Genomic DNA, 26,530 nt, shown 5'->3' with positions numbered 1-26,530 from the left:
GGTGATGTTCGGACAAAGCAGCAGGTTCAGGTACAGACAGAAAGCCCCCTCTCTTCGTCCCTCATGCCAACTTTGCCAGCCCTGTTTTGGCTGTTTGCTACAGCAGTTGCAACAGAAATCAAAGCGAATTTCTTGAGTGCATGCTCTTACTCTTACAGTTTATTTGACATTCAGATGAACCCTGCCATGAAGTTGTAGATATTGTATTTTATCAAGAGGAGAAAGGGTGAAGTTGGTTTTTGCTTTTTGGTAACATTATGAATATTTAACGAAACTGGATCTTCTTTTCTTTGTTCATGGGCTGCAACTCAAGTTCACTTGCACGTAGACGAGTGGACTTTTATGTGTATGACCGTTTTTACCTAGCCATGTTGGCAGCCATACTCTGTTTTTGGGGATGTGCATGCTGGGTATGTGTTTGTTTCCATATCCACTGAATGCTGACATGGAATACAGGATCTTTAACATGTGTATTTGGTCTTCTGCTTGTGTATACACACGAAAGGGGTTCAGGCACAAGCAGGTCTGCACATATGTTGACCTGGGAGATTGGAAAAATCTCCACCCTTTGCCCACTAGGCGCCTTTACCGAGATTCAAACTCAGGACCCTCAGATTGTCTCTCACCCCCCTCCCCCCTCCCCCCTCCACCTTCTCCTCACCCTCCATCTCTCTGTCTCTCACTCCCCTGCCCCCCTTCCTTTTACATATACATGGATGTGCAACAGTCTTTTTTCTGTTTCTCTCTCTCTCTCTCTCTCTCTCTCTCTCTCTCTCTCTGTGTGTGTGTGTGTGTGTGTGTGTGTGCTTTCTGTCAGCAGAGGGCAACAAAGGGAAATCTGAGTCATTTGGAAATCTGAATGCTCGCATGGCTCGTTCCTGTCTTTACTTCTGGTTTCTTTCATAGTCGCTTCGCATTGTTCTCTCTCTCTCTCTCTCTCTCTCTCTCTCTCTCTCTCTCTCTGTGTGTCTCTGTGTGTGTGTGTGTGTGTGTGTGTGTGTGTGTGTTTTCTATGGGCTGGATGCCTGTGAAATTTTGTCCTTTCTTGTATTGTCTTTTTCTCTCTCTTTTTGTCTTGTCCTGCCTTGTCTCTTTCCACCTTTAACATATATGTAGATATATATATATATATATATATATATATATATATATATATATATATATATATATATATATATATATATGCTTATATGCTTATGCATTTGTGCATGTCTGTCCCCCTCTTTCTGTTTCTGGATATCTTTCTTAGCTTTGAGAGCGAGTCGTGCTGCAGAGTTTTGAACTTTCTGAAGTTTGTCAACACAGTGTTTGGGGCAGCCAGCAAGAAGAGCATTTCTATAATCCAGTCTAGATAGAACAAAAGAACGCAGTAATGTCTTTGTGGTTTCTGTGGTTAGATATTGCCGAATGGATTTGATTTGTTGGAGTGCTGTGTATGCTGACGTACAAATGTGGTTGATGTATATGTCCAGTGTCATGCCATCTGAAAGCATGTAACCTAAATTGCGTGAGAAAGATATGTCAGAGGTCCCTACCAGGATAGACGAAGGCTTAGGCAAGTCAGAAAATGAGCGCTTTGAGTGAATGAGAAGTGCCTCTGTCTTATTATCATTTAGTTTGAGTTTGTGATCTGTCATCCATGATCTGACATCTGTTATGCATGACTGTAAAGTCTGCATGGTTGGACCTACTTCTGAAGGGTGACATGTTCTATAAAGCTTACTTAGTGAACTTTAAAGAACCGGCGGCCGCTCAAAGGCTGTCCCTGGCAGAATTCAGTAGAAAAATGAAGTTTGATGGGAAAACAAACACATCTGCAGGCAGGGGGGGAAATGGTAAAAAGTGTGGTGCTGCACTTCAGTGACACACTGTCCCTGTGTAGAACAGGCCAGACTTCATGACACACTCTCCCTGTGTTGAACAGGCCAGACTTCATGACACACTCTCCCTGTGTAGTGTGTAAAACAGGCCAGACTTCATGACACACTCTCCCTGTGTAGAACAGGCCAGACTTTATGACACACTCTCCCTGTGTAGTGTGTAAAACAGGCCAGACTTTATGACACACTCTCCCTGTGTAGAACAGGCCAGACTTCATGACACGGTCTCCCTGTGTAGTGTGTAAAACAGGCCAGACTTCATGACACACTCTCCCTGTGTAGTGTGTAAAACAGGCCAGACTTCATGACACACTCTCCCTGTGTAGTGTGTAAAACAGGCCAGACTTCATGACACACTCTCCCTGTGTAGAACAGGCCAGACTTCATGACACACTCTCCCTGTGTAGTGTGTAAAACAGGCCAGACTTCATGACACACTCTCCCTGTGTAGTGTGTAAAACAGGCCAGACTTCATGACACACTCTCCCTGTGTAGTGTGTAAAACAGGCCAGACATCATGACACACTCTCCCTGTGTTGAACAGGCCAGACTTCATGACACACTGTCCCTGTGTAGAACAGGCCAGACTTCATGACACACTCTCCCTGTGTAGTGTGTAGAACAGGCCAGACTTCATGACACACTCTCCCTGTGTAGAACAGGCCAGACTTCATGACACACTCTCCCTGTGTAGTGTGTAAAACAGGCCAGACTTCATGACACACTCTCCCTGTGTTGAACAGGCCAGACTTCATGACACACTCTCCCTGTGTAGAACAGGCCAGACTTCATGACACACTCTCCCTGTGTAGAACAGGCCAGACTTCATGACACACTCTCCCTGTGTAGTGTGTAGAACAGGCCAGACTTTATGACACACTCTCCCTGTGTAGAACAGGCCAGACTTCATGACACACTCTCCCTGTGTTGAACAGGCCAGACTTCATGACACACTCTCCCTGTGTAGAACAGGCCAGACTTCATGACACGCTCTCCCTGTGTAGTGTGTAAAACAGGCCAGACTTCATGACACACTCTCCCTGTGTAGTGTGTAAAACAGGCCAGACTTCATGACACACTCTCCCTGTGTAGTGTGTAGAACAGGCCAGACTTCATGACACACTCTCCCTGTGTAGTGTGTAGAACAGGCCAGACTTCATGACACACTCTCCCTGTGTAGAACAGGCCAGACTTCATGACACTCTCCCTGTGTAGAGCAGGCCAGACTTCATGACACACTCTCCCTGTGTAGTGTGTAGAGCAGGCCAGACTTTATGACGCTCTCCCTGTGTAGTGTGTAAAACAGGCCAGACTTCATGACACACTCTCCCTGTGTAGAGCAGGCCAGACTTCATGACACTCTCCCTGTGTAGAACAGTAGCCAGACTTCATGACACACTCTCCCTGTGTAGAACAGTAGCCAGACTTCATGACACACTCTCCCTGTGTAGTGTGTAGAGCAGGCCAGACTTCATGACACTCTCCCTGTGTAGAACAGGCCAGACTTCATGTAGAGCAGGCCAGACTTCATGACACTCTCCCTGTGTAGAACAGGCCAGACTTCATGACACTCTCCCTGTGTAGAACAGTAGCCAGACTTCATGACACACTCTCCCTGTGTAGAACAGTAGCCAGACTTCATGACACACTCTCCCTGTGTAGAGCAGGCCAGACTTCATGACACACTTTCCCTGTGTAGAGCAGGCCAGACTTCATGACACACTTTCCCTGTGTAGAGCAGGCCAGACTTCATGACACTCTCCCTGTGTAGAGCAGGCCAGACTTCATGACACTCTCCCTGTGTAGAACAGGCCAGACTTCATGACACACTTTCCCTGTGTAGAGCAGGCCAGACTTCACACAGAGAACTCTGTTGCGACAAAGGGTAATGCAGTACTATAAAATGCAGTGCAATACAATACAGTGCAGTGCAGTACAATGCAGCACAGTGAATATGATACAATACAGTACAAGACAGTACAGTACGATACAGTACTATATATACAGTACAGTTCAGTATGATATAATACAAAACAGCACAATTCAGTACAGTACAAAACAATACAATTCAGTACCTTGCATTTGAGTACAGTACAGTACAATGCAATACAGTATAGTACAATATAGTACAGTACGATATGATACAATACAGTACAGCACAATACAATACGGTACAGTACAGTATGACACAATACAGTACAATACAATGCAGTACAACACAAAGCAATGCAATACAATACAACACAACACAATACAACACAATACAAAGCAACACAATACAATACAATACAATGCAGTACAAAGCAACACAACACAATACAATCCAATCCAATCCAATACAACAGAGAAAAGTGAGGCATGGCAGTGCAGAGGGGAGAGGGTCCAAGCGGTGTGTGAGGTGAATACTGCTGCTGTGCGCTGTAGACAAATGAAGATAATGCCACTGCCTGATGTCTTCAGGTTGTTTGTCCAGCTTAGTCAGGCATGAAAATGATTAGGGTTCTTTGTCTTTCTCAGTTCTGTTTGTTTCATCCCTTCATCCCTATCTCTTGGTCTGTCTGTCTGTCTCTCTCTCTCTTGCACACGCACGCACGCATGCGCGCGCGCACACACACACACACACACACAGTGTCTGCTTTTTTGTTGTTGTCTTTTTAGCTGTCTTCAGTTCTCCCTCACTGTGTGTGTGTGTGTGTGTGTGTGTGTGTGTGTATGTTGAAATACTTCCACTGTCCGTCTCTCGTCTTGATACTCTTTTATCATCTTTCTCTCTCTCTTTTCCCTCCTCCCTGTTCCTCTCCTCCACACCTCCACAACAGAAGTGCGATAGTTAATTCTGTTCTGAGCTAGTTAAGACACTTTGCATACTGCTTTCTGACCAGAAGTGCGATAGTTATGATGTTTTGAGCAAGTTCAAGACACTTTGCTTTTCGCTTTGTAACCGGAAATCTGATGGTTGATGTTTTGGGCAAATTCAGGACACATTACATGTGGCTTTCTGACTAGGAATGCAATAGTTAATGATGTTTTGAGCAAGTTCAAGACACAGTTCATGTTGGTTCCTGACCAGAAAAGCGACAGTGATGCTTTGTGTAAGGTCAAGGACACTTTGCAGTCAGTTCTCACCTTGCTGGTGACGTGTGTCGTGTAATCTGCGCCACGTGAACACAGGTGTGTGTATGCAGAAGCATTCGTGAGCAGAAAACGAGCACACTGAGAGTTGAGCGAGAGTGGGAGTGTGTTCTTGAGTGAGTTCGTGAGCAGCCAGCATGCTTGTGCACAGTGTGCAGAAGAGTGTGCAAATGCTTGGGCATGTAATAACATGAGTGCATAGTGTGCAGAAGATTGTGCAAATGCTTGGGCATGCAGAAACATGAGTGCACAGTGTGCAGAAGATTGTGCAATTGCTTGGGCATGCAGAAACATGAGTGCACAGTGTGCAGAAGATTATGCAAATGCTTGGGCATGGAGAAACATGAGTGCACAGTGTGCAGAAGAGTGTGCAAATACTTGGGCATGCAGAAACATGAGTGCATAGTGTGCAGAAGAGTGTGCAAATGCTTGGGCATGCAGAAACATGAGTGCACAGTGTGCAGAAGAGTGTGCAAATGCTTGGGCATGTAATAACATGAGTGCACAGTGTGCAGAAGAGTGTGCAAATGCTTGGGCATGTAGAAACATGAGTGCTTGACTGGGTGTGCTTGTCTTACAAGAGTTTCAGGGACGTTCAAGTCTGCATGCTCTTGGGTAACATCCAAGACCAAGCCGATGTATGTGTACGTGCATTGGAAGTTTTGCGTGTGTTTGCATAGTTTGTGTCTGTCAGCACGTGTTTGTGCTGTGGTAAATGTGTTTGTAACATGGGCACGACTCATGTCACGGAAAGAAAAATACAGAGGCAAGATTTCTTTCACTGAACCAGACCCTGTAAATAGCTCTGGAGGCATGGCTGCATAGAGTTAGACCGCTGGCTGAAAATAGGCAACTGGCTTGAAGAGGCATGTTTGTGAGACAGTGGTGAAGATTGTTGTCTGAATGAATAATAATGATAATGTTATTCATGAACTGCTTGAAAAAAAAAAAAAAGAATGACAAGAAAAGAAACGAAAAAAAAAAAGAGAGATAAAAGCGTAGCACATTGTGATCATTCACACGTTGCTCAAGAGCTGCTTACAAGGATGAAAGAAAATCACTGAAAAAAGAAATCCCCCCCAAATCCTGAACCTTTACAGTTGTGTTGAAGTAAAAGTTGGAAATTGGTGAGTTTTCAGGGCTGATTTGAAGGAACTTTCTCTTTCAGTCAAATCATTTGAACTTAGTCAGCATTGTGCTGCAGTGAGGGAGGAAAGTTTTGGAGCTGATGTTTTTATCACTGGTGTGTTTTCATCACAGCTGAAATTAAGAAGGGACGCGAATAGTGTGAAACTCACTGCCAAGGATTGATTGACAGAAATCATCTGGCCCAGAGTGGATTAGTTGTAATAATCCAGCTATCTCACTTTGATTACTTAAAGTAAAAGCTGTGACTTGTGGTAGAGCTCTTGACGATACATCCCATAAACAACACACCTCTGTCATTCAAGGCATTTAGCAAAATGAGGATGGAAATCTGTGTTAAAGCACACACTTAGAAAATTCAAAACATTTATTTTAAAAGAAAAGAAAAAAAAAAGAGAAAAAAAGAGCAGGATATGCAAAAATGTAGCCCAATTTTGTCTTGTGAATATGAACACTAAACTCATACTGCCAGGCTGTATGGCGGAGTTTGAATAGTCATACTTATGAAGAAAAAAAAAATCTGATTTCATATTATGTAAATTGTAACCGCAAATTCTGTAAGGATTGTTTGGAGATTCAAACATGATTCCCAAATTGTCTCACAAACTGTCTCAATCATTTTTCACTACAAAGTATACTTTGTCCTCAGAGCCATAGGAATACAGTTAGGCCAGTGGATCTAACGAAAACAAAAGAAAAGAAAAGAAAAAGAAACCAATCCATGAAGACAGGAAGAAGAAAAAAGCGTGATAACAAATCTTGGCCTCTGTGTTTTTCAGACGTGGGAGGACAGAGAGAGGGAGACGGGAGCTAGAGCAAACGAAGGGCTGCACTACGCAGAGTTAGAAATTGTGCGCGGGGGTTCCGCCCCACCCAGTGATTCCACCGAATCCGTTCCTCCTCGTGCCGCCACCCCCACCGAATATGCCTCCATCCGCCTTTACTAAAACACACTGGCAGCGGAGGTGGGAGGGATCCGCCTTGACTAAAACACGCCAGGCAGCAGCACTGTGCACTGATGTTAACAACTTTCCTGGAAGTTTGAAAGAAAAGGATGCCTTCTCTAAAGACGCATGAGAGCAGCCCCGTTCACCGCTGAATTGGTGTTTTTCTTTTTATTACTTTTTTTCATTTTTTAGATTTTTTAGAGGCACTCTGATGCTTATTACTACTGTCAGCAAGTTATGTTGTTGCTATTTTATGTGTGTGTGTTTGTTTGTTTTTTTGTTTTTTGTTTTTTTTGTTTTGTTTTTTTACTTTTTGCTGCATTTCCTGGTTTCCTAGCTTGTCTGATTGTGGAGGGTGGGTGAGGGACGGGAGGCACTGGGAACAGATCTGTTTGAACATCAGACTGTGGAACAGGTTTGAACATCAGACTGTGGAACAGGTTTGAACATCAGACTGTGGAACAGGTTTGAACATCAGACTGTGGAACAGGTTTGAACATCAGACTGTGGAACAGGTTTGAACATCAAACTGTGGAACAGGTCCCTGCACAAAGAACGGGGGGAGGGTGTGGGGGAGTTTCTCTTGTCAAGCATGTGAAGAACAATACCGTATGTGCATGTGTGGGTTTCCCCTCTTTCGTACATGGTATGAATTCCCCAGATGCATGGTTGCTCGATGGATATAGAGCGTTTGTCTCCATGAAAGTCTGTTTGTGCCAGAGCAGAGCTTGGACTCCACAGACAATAGTTGATGTGTACGGCTCAGTGATTGATTGGTGATTGATCGCACAAGTTTTGCCATCCTTGAAGCATGTTTTGCAAGGAGAGAAGGGACATGACTCTTGTTGACTTGCTGGGGAACTTCCCCGACTGAGTTCTCTAACTTTTTTTTCCACTTTAAGAAGAGGAATTACAAATTGCTGAACATGCAGTGATAATTGTTTTTATTGCTTCCCACCCTTGCTCTGGCTTCAAAATACAGGGTTAGTGTTAAACACTGTTCTTAGCTCAGACATTTGATTTTGGTTCTGTGGTTGATCATGTTTCAAATTACTCCATTCACTGAGATTTTGAGAAATCTCGGCATTGTGTCAATTGTTGATGTCGCCTTTGAATTTGACTCTGAAATGGTTTTTTTAAACCACCTCAGAATGATCAAAAGAGAATAAAATGTCTTTATATTTCAAACCACTTCAGGATCATTGCTGCAGAACAAAACTCAGCCAAGCCATGGAGATGTCAAGACCGCAGTGGTTGAAAAGATGTTGATTACACACTTTGTTGTTGTTTTTAAGATGTGAAAATTGGTAGAAGTGGTGTTGATGAAGGGGTTGCTCTGTGTACAGGGTTATTAAACTTCTTCTTTTCCTTCATCTCCGATTTTGGCTACTATGCCCACATTGACATATATATATATATATATACATATATATACATATATATATATATATATATATATATATATATATATATAAAATCTAAAATAAATAAAACAAAGTTGAAAACCAACACCTATTTTGCTAAACAAAAAAAATAAAAATCTGAATTTTTGCTGCCACACGGCAGCAGACTACACTTATAACAGGTGACATAATGCTATGTCATCTTTCTGACCTTACATGATGTATTCTACTAAGTAAAGATATCATGTTCTAAATATTCCTTCAGTTGTCTATGTACACATCACTCTTTTTCACTCCCTCTCTCTCTCTCACTCTCTCTCTCTCTCTGTATCTCAGTGATTGTGTGTAACCACCACCACGACAAACCAGACTGGTAACTCCACGAATTAGGGTTCACAATGAAAACCCATGGATGTTACTTCTCAAGTTCAGTCGAACAAAAACCGTCCCAAGGTTATACATCCTGAACAGTTCTCTTCTTTTCAACTCCTCCACTTTGTTGACCTGCTCCAAGGCTGTCACCTGTAAAAAGCTGAGGCTGTCGTCAGCAGGGTGAGGGGTGGAAGAAACATGGGCAGCGACTGAACACTTGGTGCCTTTCCTCAGTTTGCAGTCGCTTTTGTGGTTTGCCCGTCTCTTCTTAAGATCGTAGGAGCATCCCACATATTGTGCCTCCCGGTGAAGTCTGCAGGTCAATAGATAGACCACATTTGGCGTGGTGCAGGAGAGGTGTTGGCTGATCTGCCAGCGCCTTCCATCCCAAGGAGAAATGACATGGTCTGTGAAGTGGCCAGGACTGCAGGTGTCACAGTGAGGTGCCTGACATTTATATATATAGTTGTGAATCGGATCCACTCTGTTTACGCGTACCCAGATTCAAACACTCGACTGTTGGCCGCCGTTCTTTCTCTGTTTCTGGACCTTGCGATTGGAATGAACTTCCTTTTTCGCTTCGTCAAGTCTCCACACTCAGCTCTTTCAAGTCTGGCCTTAAAACCCACCTCTTCCCAAAATAGCCTCCCTTGCCTGCCCTTCCTTGTCTTTAGTTTCTACAGTTTTAGAGTTATGCATGCCTGCGAATGACTGGTGTGAAAGCACTTTGATTTGTCTCTGCACAAGATCCAGCGCTATATAAATACCATTATTATTATTATTATTATGAATATAGGTGGTCTTTTACATGTACGACCAGTTTTACTCCATTTTACTCTGTTTTCGGGGCTGTGAATGCTGGGTATGTTCTTGTTCCCATCACCCACAGAATGCTGACATGGATTGCAGGTGCTTTAATTAATGGGCGTATTTGATTTTTTGTGTGCACATGCACACGCTTAAAAGGGGGTTCAGGCAGGAGCTGGTCTGGACAATTGTTGACCTGGGAGATGAGAACAGTTCTCCACCCTTGTTTCTGGACAGTTGTTGACCTGGGAGATGTGAACAGTTCTACACCCTTGTTTCTGGACAGTTGTTGACCCGGGAGATGTGAACAGTTCAACACCCTTGTTTCTGGACAGTTGTTGACCTGGGAGATGTGAAATGTCCTACACCCTTGTTTCTGGACAGTTGTTGACCTGGGAGATGTGAAATGTCCTCCACCCTTGTTTCTGGACAGTTGTTGACCTGGGAGATGTGAAATGTCCTACACCCTTGTTTCTGGACAGTTGTTGACCTGGGAGATGTGAACAGTTCTCCACCCTTGTTTCTGGACAGTTGTTGACCTGGGAGATGTGAACAGTTCTCCACCCTTGTTTCTGGACAGTTGTTGACCTGGGAGATGAGAACAGTTCTCCACCCTTGTTTCTGGACAGTTGTTGACCTGGGAGATGTGAACAGTTCTCCACCCTTGTTTCTGGACAGTTGTTGACCTGGGAGATGTGAACAGTTCTCCACCCTTGTTTCTGGACAGTTGTTGACCTGGGAGATGTGAACAGTTCTCCACCCTTGTTTCTGGACAGTTGTTGACCTGGGAGATGTGAAATGTCCTACACCCTTGTTTCTGGACAGTTGTTGACCTGGGAGATGTGAACAGTTCTCCACCCTTGTTTCTGGACAGTTGTTGACCTGGGAGATGTGAAATGCCCTACACCCTTGTTTCACCCATCAGGTGCGCTGAAACGGGGGTTGGGGTGGGGTGGGGGGTTGAGTTCAGGGAAACTGGTGAGAAAAAAAAAAGGGTGGTGCTTTCAGTGTAGTGACACGCTTTCCCTGGGGAGAGCAGCCCGAATACAACACAACACAACACAATACAACACAATACTATATTGTGTGGTGCCAGTCTTGCCATTTGAGTCCACAGCATGCTCAGCCCTCAGAAGGGGCCAGCCACAGGCAGAAGAAACCCACGTTTTATTTCTGTTGTACTGTAGAGAGGAGTTCAGTAGGCACTGGGTCACACAGGAAGTCGAGCTTAGAAAAAGAAAGAAAGAAAGAAATGTAGAAAAAAAACAGAAGAAGAAATAAAACTACAACAAACAACAACAACGACAGGGTAATAGATTTGGAAAATGTATCACAGTTTACATTTCACTAAAAGTGCTAATGTGGTGGCATTAAGATATACATAGAATATTGAGAACATGATGTATTTACATAGTGGAAGATGTCATGCAAGGTCAGAAAGATGGCGTAAAAAAAAACATTTCGTCACCAGTCACGTGTCGTCTGTGACCAAGCTGTCTGGTGGCAGCGAAAATTCAGATTTTTGGTTTTTTGGTTTTACAAAATAGGTGTTGGTTTTCAACTTTGTTATATATGTATATATATAGAGAGAGAGAAAGAGAGAGAGAGAGAAGAAAGAAGCAGGGTATTGAATGGTTGAAGTTTCATGAAGTTTCTAAGGAACTCCACAATAAGATGTGAACAGACCTTGAGTCAGCATCTCCTTGTAGGGTGACTGTTTGTTGGGAACTGACCCAGAATGTTGAGGTGACTGTTTGTTGGGAACTGACCCAGAATGTTGAGGTGACTGTTTGCTGGGAACTGACCCAAAATGTTGAGGTGACTGTTTGCTGGGAACTGACCCAAAATGTTGAACGTTACATTCCTAGTCTTGCCATCCCCTTTATAAAGGGGTACAGATTTATCTCTTGGGATAGTTGTTTGTCATGATGTTGCTTTATAAAGGGGTACAGATTTATCTCTTGGGATAGTTGTTTGTCATGATGTTGCTTTATAAAGGGGTACAGATTTATCTCTTGGGATAGTTGTTTGTCATGATGTTGCTTTATAAAGGGGTACAGATTTATCTCTTGGGATAGTTGTTTGTCATTATGTTGCTTTATAAAGGGGTACAGATTTATCTCTTGGGATAGTTGTGATTATATTGCTTTATAAAGTAGTGCATTTATTTCTTGGGATAGTTGGTGATTATGTTGCTTTATAAAGCCTTATGGATTTATTTCTTGGGATAGTTGCTTGTGATCATGTTGCTTTATAAAGAGGTGCAGGTTCATTTCTTGGGATAGTTGTTTGTGATCATGTTGCTTTATAAAGCAGTACAGATTTATCTCTTGGGATAGTTGTTTGTCATTATGTTGCTTTATAAAGCGGTGCAGATTTATCTCTTGGGATAGTTGTTTGTGATTATGTTTGCTTTATGGAGGAGGGCAGATTGTTTAGCTCCAAAGATACTTGTTTGTGATTATTTTGTTTTACAAAGCTGTGCAGATTTGGCTCTTGACACAAAGATTATTTTAATGCCTGCTTGAGATGCTGTTGTGTCATTGAAAAAACGCCAAGTGCGATCCTGATATCACAGCATGTTGCAGTGTCCTGTTTGAGCAGTTAACGGGTTTGTTTTTTTTTAAAGTTAACTTTCTAACTTTGATAGTTGCACCAGAAAAAAAAACAACAGTTCTGAGATCTGATGGAGTTAAATCATTGTTTTGTTGTGAAGTTGTTCATGATGAAGTCACATGGAAGATTTGTCAGCTGATGACATTTTGCTTGCTTGCTTTCCTTGCCTCGTCTAATCACAGTATCCATTGTCAAGTTGCTGTGGAGCTTTCCAGTATAGTAGTATCATCGACTGATAGCAGTTATTCAAAGCTGCCATTGAATTGTCCTGTTCAGTTTATAGTAGTATCATCGACTGATAGCAGTTATTCAAAGCTGCCATTGAATTGTCCTGTTCAGTTTATAGTAGTATCATCGACTGATAGCAGTTATTCAAAGCTGCCATTGAATTGTCCTGTTCAGTTTATAGTAGTATCATCGACTGATAGCAGTTATTCAAAGCTGCCATTGAATTGCCCTGTTCAGTTTATAGTAGTATCATCGACTGATAGCAGTTATTCAAAGCTGCCATTGAATTGCCCTGTTCAGTTTATAGTAGTATCATCGACTGATAGCAGTTATTCAAAGCTGCCATTGAATTGTCCTCTTCAGTTTATAGTAGTATCATAGACTGATAGCAGTTATTCAAAGCTGCCATTGAATTGTCCTCTTCAGTTTATAGTAGTATCATCGACTGATAGCAGTTATTCAAAGCTGCCATTGAATTGCCCTGTTCAGTTTATAGTAGTATCATCGACTGATAGCAGTTATTCAAAGCTGCCATTGAATTGTCCTGTTCAGTTTATAGTAGTATCATCGACTGATAGCAGTTATTCAAAGCTGCCATTGAATTGTCCTGTTCAGTTTATAGTAGTATCATCGACTGATAGCAGTTATTCAAAGCTGCCATTGAATTGCCCTCTTCAGTTTATAGTAGTATCATAGACTGATAGCAGTTATTCAAAGCTGCCATTGAATTTTCCTCTTCAGTTTATAGTAGTATCATAGACTGATAGCAGTTATTCAAAGCTGCCATTGAATTGCCCTGTTCAGTTTTTTTTATGTTTTGATTTTTTATCATTTTTAGGATGACTACTTTAGGATTTTTTGCATGCACATGGTTATGTCTTCTTTGTCAAAACCCTTTTGTGGGAACAGTGATTAACACTTCCACAACAAAATTTTAGCTTTTCGTTGACCTAGAAAAAACAGGAAATAGAGACGTACATGTGCACACAGTTCTGACTGGGGTGTGTGTGTGGGGGGGGGGATTGGTTGGGTTTTTCTTTTTTGCTTGCTTTTCGTGTGTTGTGTGTTGAAATGATTGTTGTTATACTACATGTCCCTAAACCAGTTGCTGGAGGCTACGCAGGTATATTTATATATGCAAACCTGGTTGAGCAGTTCATCAAATGACTTTATGATGGCAAGAGGATTTTTATATATTTATATAACAAATGTTGCTATGCAGAATGCAGAATACTTTATTATCTTGGTTAATGTTAACTGTATGGGTGAAATGTTTTGCTTCATCAATTCCTTATATATATATATATGTGTGTGTGTGTGTGTGTGTGTGTGTACATGCATACAAACACAAACACACACACACTTGTGCACACACAGATACATAAAAAAAGAGCAAAACTTATGTGTGTGTATGGTGAGAGACAGAGAGAGAGATAGAGGTTTTCTTGTTTGTTTATTTGTTTTAAAGCAGATGTGCTTCAGTGTACATGGATCAGTCCACACGCTTTAACACTTCCTTTTGAGTGAGACTGAAACCCATCACATTGCTGTACATTTTGTCTCTGTGGACACCTTCCAAACAAGCCGTTTGTCAAACACAGATTCCCATTGACTGGCTAGAATTGGGTCATGACGTTATCATGGGTGCTGTCACTTTAAAGTGCCTGCTTTTTACAGTCAAAGGCTGATTTATGAACAGGCAATAAATAGATCAATCAACGGCTGATTTGTTTGTTTTCTCATGTTGTTTTTGTTTTTTCCTCAAACGATTTCCATGGTGATTGTTTTCACATTATGTGATCACATCCATGTTTACAGGAATGGATCACTCGGAGGTGCGCACTGTTCTGTCAGTAAATTGTTTCTTCGTCTGTGTTTATGGTGTCCGCAAATGGGGGGGGGGGGGGGGGGGAGGGGGGGAGAAAATTCAAGGTTCCGTCGAACTGCGGTTGATGTTGATTGGATGGACATGCTCCACAACCACCACCCCCCACCCCCCTGCCCTGACTCTCCTCCTCACCCCGACCTCGTCCTGTACCCCGCCTTACTGCCAACTTTGCTCTAAGTTGATGCTGGTTGTCCCTGGTGAAGATGGTTTCTTTTAATCTGGATATCCTACCCCCTTTCTCCTCTCCCTATACCCTCTATAACCCCCCATCCCACGCCCCCACCCCCACTGTCCCCAGCCCCCTCTTACCCCTAACATTGCTTCAGATTGATGTTGATTGTTGATGTGATGAGGATTTTTTTTCATCATATTCATTTGGATATTCTCCCCCTCCCCCATGCTCCCCCCACCCAGTCCCCCTTCTTCCCCCCCCCCACACCCCCAGCCCCCTCCTCTACCTCCACCCTTTCCCAAACTTTCCCTCAAATTGACGATGATTGTTGATGGTGATGAGGATTTCTATTTCACTAACACCTCCCACCCACACCTGCCCACCCACACCCCCTCCCCATACATACACACACACACACACACACACACACACACACACACACACACACACACACACACACACACACACACACACACACACACACACATATACACACATCAACACACACACACATACAGACACACATACACACATCAACACACAGACACATACACACATCAACACACAGACACAGACACACACAGAGACACACACACATACAGACACACACACACACACTCACACACACACACACTCTCTCTCTCTCTCTCTCTCTCTCTCTCTTCCTCTTTTCTGTCACTCTCTTTGTTTCTGCCTTTTCTCTATCTTCACTGTTGTCTCCTTTTTCTGCCTTCCCAGTCCTTTCCCCTTTCTTTTTTCAAGCAAGTCTTCATACTTTTTTTTCCTCTTTTCTGCAGTTTATGATCTGTGCTGTTTTGCTCTGAGATTAGGTTGTGAGATGTAAACACTGGGATGGGCACTAGCTGCCCATTCTGCAGTGTTATGTGTCTATAGAGCCTTTTTTAAATGTATTTTTTGTTTGGCTTCAAAGTATTGTTTTTTTTACTTTTTTTTAATGATTTTTTGTGATCTGGGGATGATGAATTAATGGCTTGCATCCTCAGCATGGCCTAGTCTTATTTGCCATAAGAAGCTATATGGTTGGGATACTGTGTCATGAACTGTTTTGTGGGTTTGTCTTTGTGTTTTTTTTTTATAGATGTGACAGTTTTGTGTTGACGCGGTTGAGCATTTGTATGGTTTGACAGTCCTGATATGGCCCTGTGTGGCAGCTGGACTATAAGCAACAAGAATAATAAGAACAGAGAGAGAGGGAGGGAGAGGGAGAGCCCCTTTCTCTTTATCCCCTGATTGACCTCAAATTGATGTTGAATCATGACGTGATGATGATGAATTTTAATTTTGTTTGACCAAACCCCACCCGCACCGCCCACCCACACACAACCCCTTTCTGTACCCCCATACCCCCCAACATTCCCTCAGATTGGTGTTGATTGTCGATGTGATGATGATGATTTCTATTTGGATACCCCCCCCCTCCTTGCCCCCCACCCCCACCCCCACCCCCTTTACTCTAGATTGAATGTTGATTGCTTACATGATGAGGACTTCTGCTTGGACAACCTCCCCCTCTCCCCTCTCCTCCTCCCTTCCCCCCCCCAACCCCCAGCCATCCACACCCTCACCCACTGTCACCCCCCTTCCAGTCACCCCCTCCTCCCCAAGCCCCGCCCTCTCCCCTGCCCCCCCTCTCCCCCCCACCCCCCCGACCCCCACACCCACCCCCTGTCACCCCCCCTTTCCAGTCACCCCCTCCTTCCCAAGCCCCGCCCTCTCCCCTGCCCCCTCCCGTCCCCCCACCCTCCCCCCACACTCCCACCCCCTGTCACCGCCCTTCCAGTCACCCCCTCCTCCCCAAGCCCACCCTCCCCCCACCCTCCCCCCCTGTCACCCCCCTTCCAGTCACCCCCTCCTCCCTAAGCCCCGCCCTCTCCCCTGCCCCCCCCCTCCCCCCACCCTCCCCCCCCCTGTCACCCGCCCTTCCAGTCACCCCCTCCTCCCCAAGCCCCCCCTCCCCCCACACTCCCCCCACCCTCCCCCCCCTGTCACCCCCCTTCCAGTCACCCCCTCCTCCCTAAGCCCCGCCCTCTCCCCTCTCCCCCAACCCTCTCCCCCCCCCCTGTCACCCCCCTTCCAGTCACCCCCTCCTTCCCAAGCCCCGCCCTCTCCCCTCTCCCCCAACCCTCTCCCCCCCTCCCCAGACCCCCACACCCACCCCCTGTCACCCCCCTTCCAGTCACCCCCTCCTCCCCAAGCCCCGCCCTCTCCCCCCCCCAGACCCCCGACACCCACCCCCTGTCACCCCCCTTCCAGTCACCCCCTCCTCCCCAAGCCCCGTCCTCTCCCCTCCCCCCCCCCGACCCCCACACCCACCCCCTGTCACCCCCCTTCCAGTCACCCCCTCCTCCCCAAGCCCCACCCTCTCCCCTCTCCCCCCCCCCAGACCCCCACACCCACCCCCTGTCACCCCCCTTCCAGTCACCCCCTCCTCCCCAAGCCCCGTCCTCTCCCCTCCCCCCCCCCCCCGACCCCCACACCCACCCCCTGTCACCCCCCTTCCAGTCACCCCCTCCTCCCCAAGCCCCACCCTCTCCCCTCTCCCCCCCCAGACCCCCACCCCCACCCCCTGTCACCCCCCCTTCCAGTCACCCCCTCCTCCCCAAGCCCCGCCCTCTCCCCTCTCCCCCCCCCAGACCCCCACACCCACCCCCTGTCACCCCCCTTCCAGTCACCCCCTCCTCCCCAAGCCCCGCCCTCTCCCCTCCCCCCCCCCCCCCCGACCCCCACACCCACCCCCTGTCACCCCCCTTCCAGTCACCCCCTCCTCCCCAAGCCCCGCCCTCTCCCCTCTCCCCCCCCCAGACCCCCACACCCACCCCCTGTCACCCCCCTTACAGTCACCCCCTCCTCCCCAAGCCCCGCCCTCTCCCCTCCCCCCCCACCCCCTCCCCAGACCCCGCCCTCTCCCCTCCCCCCCCACCCTCTCCCCCCTCCCCAGACCCCCACACCCACCCCCTGTCACCCCCCTTCCAGTCACCCCCTCCTCCCCAAGCCCCGCCCTCTCCCCTCTCCCCCCCCCCCTCTCTCTCATCTTCATTCACTGTGAAGTTACAACAGTGAGAAAGCTGTCGACGTTTTTTTGACGTTTATACCGCAAGATTCCTGTTAAGCAGATTGCTATGCAAAATGTACAGTTGTCTTTCATGAATACATACATTTGATTTTCATTCGTGTGGTGTGTGCGTGTGTGCTGGTGAGTGAGTGAGCATTTTTAGTGTGCTTCTAGTGTTTACTGGTTCAGTAGTTAGTTTGGTATGGTGTAGATGATGACGTGATTGGAGTGATGCTTACCAGAGAATTGAAGCATAGTTTGAGAGTAAGATGTTAGGTTGAATTATTTTGAAAAATTGTTTTTTTAACTTTAACATTATTTTACCTTGTATAATGTTAGCGGAAATTAAAAAAAAAAATCGTTTTTAACTTTTACTTTACTTAATGTTGTCAAAACTGCACGAAAATAATAAGAACATGCAAACACAACATACCAAGAACACTTTTGCATAAATTGACATAAAGGCACATGAAATAATGCTGCACACATGTACAGTGCACATTGGTACACGCACGCACGCACGCACGCACGCACGCACACACACACACACACACACACACAGATATGTATACACAGAGAAAGAGACAGAAAGGAGGAAGAAGAGAGACAGACAAAGAGCGATGACGAAGGAGAGAGAGAGACAGGGAGAGAACGGAAGAGAGACAGACAAAGAGCGATGACGAAGGAGAAAGAGAGACAGGGAGAGAACGGAAGAGAGACAGACAAAGAGCGATGACGAAGGAGAGAGAGAGACAGGGAGAGAACGGAAGAGAGACAGACAAAGAGCGATGACGAAGGAGAAAGAGAGACAGGGAGAGAACGGAAGAGAGACAGACAAAGAGCGATGACGAAGGAGAGAGAGAGACAGGGAGAGAACGGAAGAGAGACAGACAAAGAGCGATGACGAAGGAGAAAGAGAGACAGGGAGAGAACGGAAGAGAGACAGACAAAGAGCGATGATGAAGGAGAGAGAGAGACAGGGAGAGAACGGAAGAGAGACAGACAAAGAGCGATGACGAAGGAGAAAGAGAGACAGAGAACGGAAGAGAGACAGACAAAGAGCGATGATGAAGGAGAGAGAGAGACAGGGAGAGAACGGAAGAGAGACAGACAAAGAGCGATGATGAAGGAGAAAGAGAGACAGGGAGAGAACGGAAGAGAGACAGACAAAGAGCGATGACGAAGGAGAAAGAGAGACAGGGAGAGAACGGAAGAGAGACAGACAAAGAGCGATGATGAAGGAGAGAGAGAGACAGGGAGAGAACGGAAGAGAGACAGACAAAGAGCGATGACGAAGGAGAAAGAGAGACAGAGAACGGAAGAGAGGCAGACAAAGAGCGATGACGAAGGAGAAAGACAGACAGGGAGAGAACGGAAGAGAGACAGACAAAGAGCGATGACGAAGGAGAGAGAGAGACAGGGAGAGAACGGAAGAGAGACAGACAAAGAGCGATGACGAAGGAGAAAGAGAGACAGGGAGAGAACGGAAGAGAGACAGACAAAGAGCGATGACGAAGGAGAAAGACAGACAGAACGGAAGAGAGACAGACAAAGAGCGATGATGAAGGAGAAAGACAGACAGGGAGAGAACGGAAGAGAGACAGACAAAGAGCGATGATGAAGGAGAGAGACAAAGAGCGATGATGAAGAAGAGAGACAGACAAAGAGCGATGATGAAGGAGAAAGAGAGACAGGGAGAGAACGGAAGAGAGACAAAGAGCGATGATGAAGGAGAGAGACAGACAAAGAGCGATGATGAAGAAGAGAGACAGACAAAGAGCGATGACGAAGGAGAAAGAGAGACAGGGAGAGAACGGAAGAGAGACAGACAAAGAGCGATGATGAAGGAGAGAGACAGACAGGGAGAGAACGGAAGAGAGGGAGAAAGACATAAAGGAGAGAAACACACACACACACATTCTCTCATACACACACATGTGCACTCTCTCTCTCTCTCTCTCTCTCTCTCTCTCTCTCTCTCTCTCTCTCACATACACACACTCACTCACTCACTCACTCACTCTCTCACTCACTCTCTCACGCACACACATACACACTCAGAGACAGACACACACACACAAACATTCACACACACGCACACAAGCGCACACGCATGCACACACACACGCACACACACACACATACACAAGCGCGTGCGCACACACACACACACGCACACACACCTTCATTCATTCTATTGTCACACTGTAATTAAAGTGGAGAGAGGTAAAAGTGAATGCCCTAACTGCTGCCCACACTGACCCTGTCTGTCTGATCCAGTGAATGTGTAATTCAGGAACACTTGAACAGAAAGCAGTGGCCCCAATTTCACACCAAGAAGTCTCATGACTGTGAAAGTAAGACAAAAGATAAAGTGTGACCGTAAAATTACCGCAACAGGTTTTGATTAAAGAAAGCCTTTCAAATGAATGAATGAGTCAACAGAAAGAAGCGTATTCATGACGGAAGAATGGGGAAAAAATGTTGACAATTCTGAAAATGAAATTTTAAAAGTAGGGTTGTGAAGTGAAAGAACTTTAACAGATTTAGTAGGATTCAAATCAGTTGCTGCAGTGTTGACTGATATTTTGAATAATGAAATGTTTACCCTCACCCTCATCTGCCACTCCCCCAAAATGGTGTAATTTTTTTTATAAATCCACAATAATTTAAACCAGTCATATGATAAGAATGATGGGGCTTTGGCAAGAGTATACTGTGTGTGTGTGTGTGTGTGTGTGTGTGTGTGTGTGTGTGTGCACATATGCATGCATGTGATATGATAGGAGTGATGGGGCTTTGGCAAGAGTATACTGTGTGTGTGTGTGTGTGTGTGTGTGTGCACATATGCATGCATGTGATATGATAGGAATGATGGGGCTTTGGCAAGAGTATACTGTGTGTGAGTGTGTGTGTGTGAGTGTGTGTGTGTATGTTTGTGTGTGTCTATCTGTCTCTGAGTGTGTGTGTGCGCGTGCGTGTGTGAGTGTGTGTGTGAGTGTGTTTGTGTGTGTCTGTCTCTGAGTGTGTGAGTGTGTGTGTGTGTGAGTGTGCACACGCGCGCACATATGCATGCATGTGTTTGTGTGTGTGGGTGTGTGTGTGAGTGTGTGTGTGAGTGTGTTTGTGTGTGCATGTTTGTGTGTGTCTGTCTCTGAGTGTGTGTGTGTGTGTGCGTGTGTGTGTAAGCACATATGCATGCATCTGTTGTGTGTATGCGTATGTTTGTACCTACTAAAACCCAAGAAACAAATGATGAGCGACTAAAGGCAGCTGTCAGTCAGCTCTGCCCAGGCGGGCAGTCTGTTGTGCTAATGACACGGTGTTTGTAAAGCGCTTAGTGCTTGGTCTCTGGTCGAGGATAGGTGCTGGATAAGTATCCATAACGAATCAGTGACTGTGTTTGTATAGCACATACAGCTTGGTTTCTGGCGGAGGATAGGTGCTGTATGAATACACATGTCAATCAATGACTTTGTATATGTAAAGTGTGTAGAGCTTGGGTCTCTGACTGGGATAGGTGCTGTATGAATGCACATGTCAACCAGTGACATTGTATCTGTAAAGTGTGTAGAGCTAGGTCTCTGACTGGGATAGGTGCTGTATGAATGCACATGTCAATCAGTGACATTGTATCTGTAAAGTGTGTAGAGCTTGGTCTCTGACAGAGGATAGGAGCTGTATGAATGCACATGTCAATCAGTGACATTGTATCTGTAAAGTGTGTAGAGCTTGGTCTCTGACAGAGGATAGGAGCTGTATGAATGCACATGTCAATCAGTGACATTGTATCTGTAAAGTGTGTAGAGCTTGGTCTCTGACAGAGGATAGGAGCTGTATGAATACACATGTCAATCAGTGACAGGCTCTATATAAGTGTCCATGTCAGTCAGTGACATTGTATCTATAAGGTGTGTAGAGCTAGGTCTCTGGTGGAGGATAGGCTCTATATAAGTGTCCATGTCAATCAGTGACTTTGTATCTGTGAAGTGTGTAGAGCTAGGTGGAGGATAGGCTCTATATAAGTGTCCATGTCAGTTAATCAAAGAGAGAACAGGACAAGGGCGTGAGGTACTGAGCATTGCACCAACATCTGTTGACAAGCAGGAGGACAGCTGCCTTAAGGATTTGAACAAAAATGCCTGAGTAATAGTCATAATGATAATGATGATGATGATGATAAGAAGAAGAACCACAAGAGTTATTATCATCCCCGAAAACGGAGTATGGCTGCATACATTGCGGGGTAGAAACAGCCATACACGTAAAAGCCCATATGTGTACATACAAGTGAACACGGGAGTTGCAGCCCACAAAGAAGAAGAAGATGATTATAATTTTAATGGAGGGTATCACTGATAATGTGGTCTGCCTCCTCAGCAAAGTGGCGCTGCGAGCGCTCACATCACTACAAAGGAAAGGGTGGGTGTTAGGAGGAGTCACAGAAATGTACACCTCAGGACACTGCAGTTAAGATCAGGAACAAGACAGTTACACTGATGATGACTTGTGTGTGTGGGCCCAGTGTGAAAACCTGACAGCCCAGTCTGAAACAGCTGATGACGTGTGTGTGTGTGGGCCCAGTGTGATCAGGAACAAGACAGTTACATTGATGATGACGTGTGTGTGGGCCCAGTGTGAAAACCTGACAGCCCAGTCTGAAACAACTGATGACATGTGTGTGGGCCCAGTGTGAAAACCTGACAGCCCAGTCTGAAACAACTGATGACATGTGTGTGGGCCCAGTGTGAAAACCTGACAGCCCAGTCTGAAACAACTGATGACGTGTGTGTGTGGGCCCAGTGTGAAAACCTGACAGCCCAGTCTGAAACAGCTGATGACGTGTGTGTGTGGGCCCAGTGTGAAAACCTGACAGCCCAGTCTGAAACAACTGATGACATGTGTGTGGGCCCAGTGTGAAAACCTGACAGCCCAGTCTGAAACAACTGATGACATGTGTGTGGGCCCAGTGTGAAAACCTGACAGCCCAGTCTGAAACAACTGATGACGTGTGTGTGTGGGCCCAGTGTGAAAACCTGACAGCCCAGTCTGAAACAACTGATGACGTGTGTGTGGGCCCAGTGTGAAAACCTGACAGCCCAGTCTGAAACAACTGATGACATGTGTGTGGGCCCAGTGTGAAAACCTGACAGCCCAGTCTGAAACAACTGATGACATGTGTGTGGGCCCAGTGTGAAAACCTGACAGCCCAGTCTGAAACAACTGATGACATGTGTGTGGGCCCAGTGTGAAAACCTGACAGCCCAGTGTTGTTGCTTTGCAGGAGTGCCAGCTGATGTTGACAAAGGTAGATATACATATATCTATGTGTGAGGGATTGGAAGGGGAGGGGGGAGGGTATCATATCTCACCCCACCTCCACTCATCTCTCACTCACCCTCCCCCAACAAGGCACCGCCACCCTCTGTTCCTTTGGCTTCCTCACACTCACACCCACTTCCATCTCATCGCTCACGTCATCCATCATGATAACAACGTGTGTACTGTAATGGTTGTCAGTGTTCCACAACAAGTTGTAAAGAAGAGAATGAGGAGGCGCTTTCCATATCCCTCTGCTGCTTCATTCACAATCATTTTCTAAAACCGGAAAGTATTGATAATCATGGTGATAATTGGAAGAAGAAGAATTGTGTCCGTCGTGCTGAAGGAAAAAAGAAAATGCGTGTGGCCTTGTGTGATGGTCCTGGATTTTCATTTGAAGGTATGTGCTCTTCAGTCTGTGACAGGAAGAAAGAATGGAGAGAGGGTTAACACAAAGAAAAGGAAACATATGTTCTCATCACCGCTTTCTGTCAAACAAAAATCTGGAAACTTTTTCGTCACATAAAAATCATTGATCTTCTTGTACAGTAACCAGCAAACTGGTAACTTGTTTTCAGGCCTGAAGAGATTTTGAAAACTATAGGGATTGGACAGAATGGTAGACATTTATTAAATCGCATTCATGACTTTTGTAAGTTGTGTGTGTGTTTGTGTGTGTGTGTGTGTGTGAGTGTGTGTGAGTGTGTGTGTGTGTGTTTAAAGTTGCCCAAAGTGAAGTGACAGCATGGAGTTTGGGATGCTGCCTCCAGGGAAACGGATTTTCTGCAGTAACCCCCTCTCCCTCCCTTTCTCTCTGCCTGTACACCGCCTGGCTTGTACGGGCGTGGATTTTGACACAGAATTTTGCAGAGAGCGGCATCTGTGCTGCCACAGGACTCCAAGTACAGTCTTCACACAACACCTTGAGGTTTCACTTTCAGTTTCAGTTTATGAAGGAGGCGTCGTGTGTTCAGACCAATCCATACATGCCACACCACATCTGCTAGGCAGCTGTATATGTCTGTGTGTGTGTATATATATATATATATATATATATATAATATATATATATATATATGTATTACAGAGAGAGAGAGAGTGATATGTGTATGTGTACCTATCAGAGTGGACTTCTTTATAGAATTTCGCCAGAGGACAACTTATTTGTTGCCATGGGTTCTTTTTCAGTGCACCAAGTGCGTGCTACACAGGGGACCTTGGTTTATCATCTCATCCTAATGACCAGACCCTCAGTTTGATTTCCCAGTCACACCTGGGAGAAAGGAGGAGAGCGGGATTCGACCCCAGCCCCTCCTGAACACTGTACTGGCAGATCAGAGCATTAACCACTCGGCCACCCTCCTCCTTCCTCTCTGGAGGTTCAGTGTCTTGTGAAAAAAGACTCCTCAGACAGCTACTCCAGCTGGTGAAGGTCTGACACAACTCGGGGTTGATTGAAGTCGTCTTCGGTTTTCATATGGCTCAGGATCTCCACTGTCTCTGGTGTTTGTTTTTTTGACTTACCATCGGGGCCAGAAAATTTAAACAGAACTATAATCAGCTCAGAATCTTAGTGTTTAGAATGAAGACCTTCAAGACCAAGGTTGTGATGTGAGTGATTCCATTATGGGGCCAGAGAATTTTACACATACAGCAAATACTCTTAGTGTTTAGGACACGGGCCTTTAAGACATGCGGTATGCTTAATTCTTATTTGGAGCCAGAAATTTGACACTTAGATCAAGAATCTTAGTGTTTGGAACTAATACCTTCAAGGCCAACAGTGTGAATATGTAATTCTTATCAGTGGCCAGAAATTTCCCTTTTAGAGCAGAGAAATGTCGTGTTGGAACAGAACATGTGTGTGATTGTTATTTGGGACCAGAAATTTCCCTTTCAGAGCAAAGGATGTTGATGTTTGAATCATTAGGGCCTCTAAGGCCAAGGATGTGATGTGTGTGATTGTTATTTTGTAACAAAGGTATAATAAAAGTAGATGAGAGAGGGAGTGGGTGATGAATCCATACCTGTACTAAACAGTGGGGACAGGGTTGACCGGTGATTTGATCTGTACTCTGGATTCTACTGTATATATTTTTTTTCTTCTTTCTTTCTTTCTTTTTTTCCCCCAAGTGTAATTAATTTTTATTTTATTTCATTCTGGTCATTGTGGTCCGCTTTATTTATTCAGATTTTTAACATTGTGTATCAGCATGTGCATGTGTTGTGTAGGAGCTTGAAAAAAAAATCATTTTGTGTGATGCATGATTTTTTCATTATTTTGTTTTGGTCAGTTTTGTGTGTTCTACTTCTTGTTCATGTGTATTGATCCTTATCACTGTCTTGTTTGCTCTTGGTTTGTGTGTGTGTGTGAGAGAGAGAGAGTGAGAGAGAGAGCGTGTGAAGGCCTAAGCATGTTACGTAGTGCTGCTGGTTAGGAATCTGCCTCACAGATGTTGTGAAGCCCGTATGGATTTGCCCAGTCACAGTGACATCTCCTTGTGAAAGGGAAAATGTTTTGTCATCAACACAGGATTACACAATGCAGAGAGTGGGGGGTGGGGGCTGGGGGGTATGAAAATCACAGAACATGGGTTTTAGCTTTGAACTCTTAACTCTCCTGTGACTTGTGTGTGTGACATGTCAGTCAGCCGGCCAGTAGCTTCCAGCGTCATCAGGCATGGTAGTTACCTCCCTTACCACCCCACCTGAAAAATTGACCTCTCTCTCTCTTTCTCTCTCCCTCTCTCTCTCTCTCTCCCCTCCCTCTCTCTCCCCTCCCTCTCTCTCTCTCTTGCCCTCCCTCCCTAATTATTTTTGTTTCTTTACCCATTTCTTTCATTCTATTCTCTCTCTCTCTCTCTCTCTCTCTCTCTCTCTTTTCTTTCCTGACCCTTTTAAGAAAGTGGGGTGGGGGGTGAGGGGTGGTGGGGGTTAAGGCAGGGGGACACATGCTGGCATGACATTGCCTTTTAAACATTTTTCTTTATTCTTTTCTTTTTTTTTGTATGTTACTCACAAAGAATTTTTTTCCCCTTATTTTATGAGAACATAACTTTAAAGTCTTACATCTGGTAGTTTGGATGTTGCAGCCTCTTTGATGACGTAACAAAATCTGAAGTCTGGTGGTTTGGATGTTGCAGCCTCTTTGATGACGTAACAAAATCTGAAGACTGGTGGTTTGGGTTTCAGGGGAAATACTGAATGGCTTCATTTTTTTTCTCTGTGTGTGTGTGTGTGTGTGTGTGTTCAGAAAGTAACATCATTTGATTCACAGTAATTCAAACATTCAAGTGTGAACATGAAAAAACGTCATTTCAGGGCATTTTCTTCTTTCTTTTTTTTTATTACTTAAAAAATAAATGATTATACATGTATATCTCACTCTCTTTCATGACAGTCTCTCCACCTTTTGCTCACTTTGCACATTCTGAATCAAACGTTTTATCTTGAGTTTTGACTCTTTCTGCAGACCACGATCCAAAATCAATAAATAAAGGAATGAATGAATATATATATATATATATATATATATATATATATA

The 26,530-nt window shown here is 45.0% G+C and overlaps 1 protein-coding gene across 2 annotated transcripts in view; it reads left to right on the top strand.

Moving 5' to 3' along the window:
• LOC143291570 (uncharacterized) overlaps positions 1 to 26,530 on the top strand; it is a 61,330-nt gene that overhangs the window by 28,911 nt on the left and 5,889 nt on the right. Inside the window, exon 9 of one of the 2 annotated variants that reach the window (XM_076601492.1) lies at positions 6,938 to 7,397. The exons of the other annotated variant lie outside the window; for it this stretch is intronic. Coding sequence (XP_076457607.1) covers positions 6,938 to 7,105 — 168 coding nt within the window. The 3' untranslated portion in view covers positions 7,106 to 7,397. Of the gene's footprint in view, positions 1 to 6,937; positions 7,398 to 26,530 lie in introns of those variants that run through there. 2 annotated transcript variants of the gene reach the window in all.

Source organism: Babylonia areolata, chromosome 17 (genome assembly GCF_041734735.1).
Source record: "Babylonia areolata isolate BAREFJ2019XMU chromosome 17, ASM4173473v1, whole genome shotgun sequence".
NCBI classification, from domain to species: Eukaryota; Metazoa; Mollusca; class Gastropoda; order Neogastropoda; family Buccinidae; genus Babylonia; species Babylonia areolata.
This window is presented reverse-complemented; position numbering and strand designations above follow the sequence as displayed.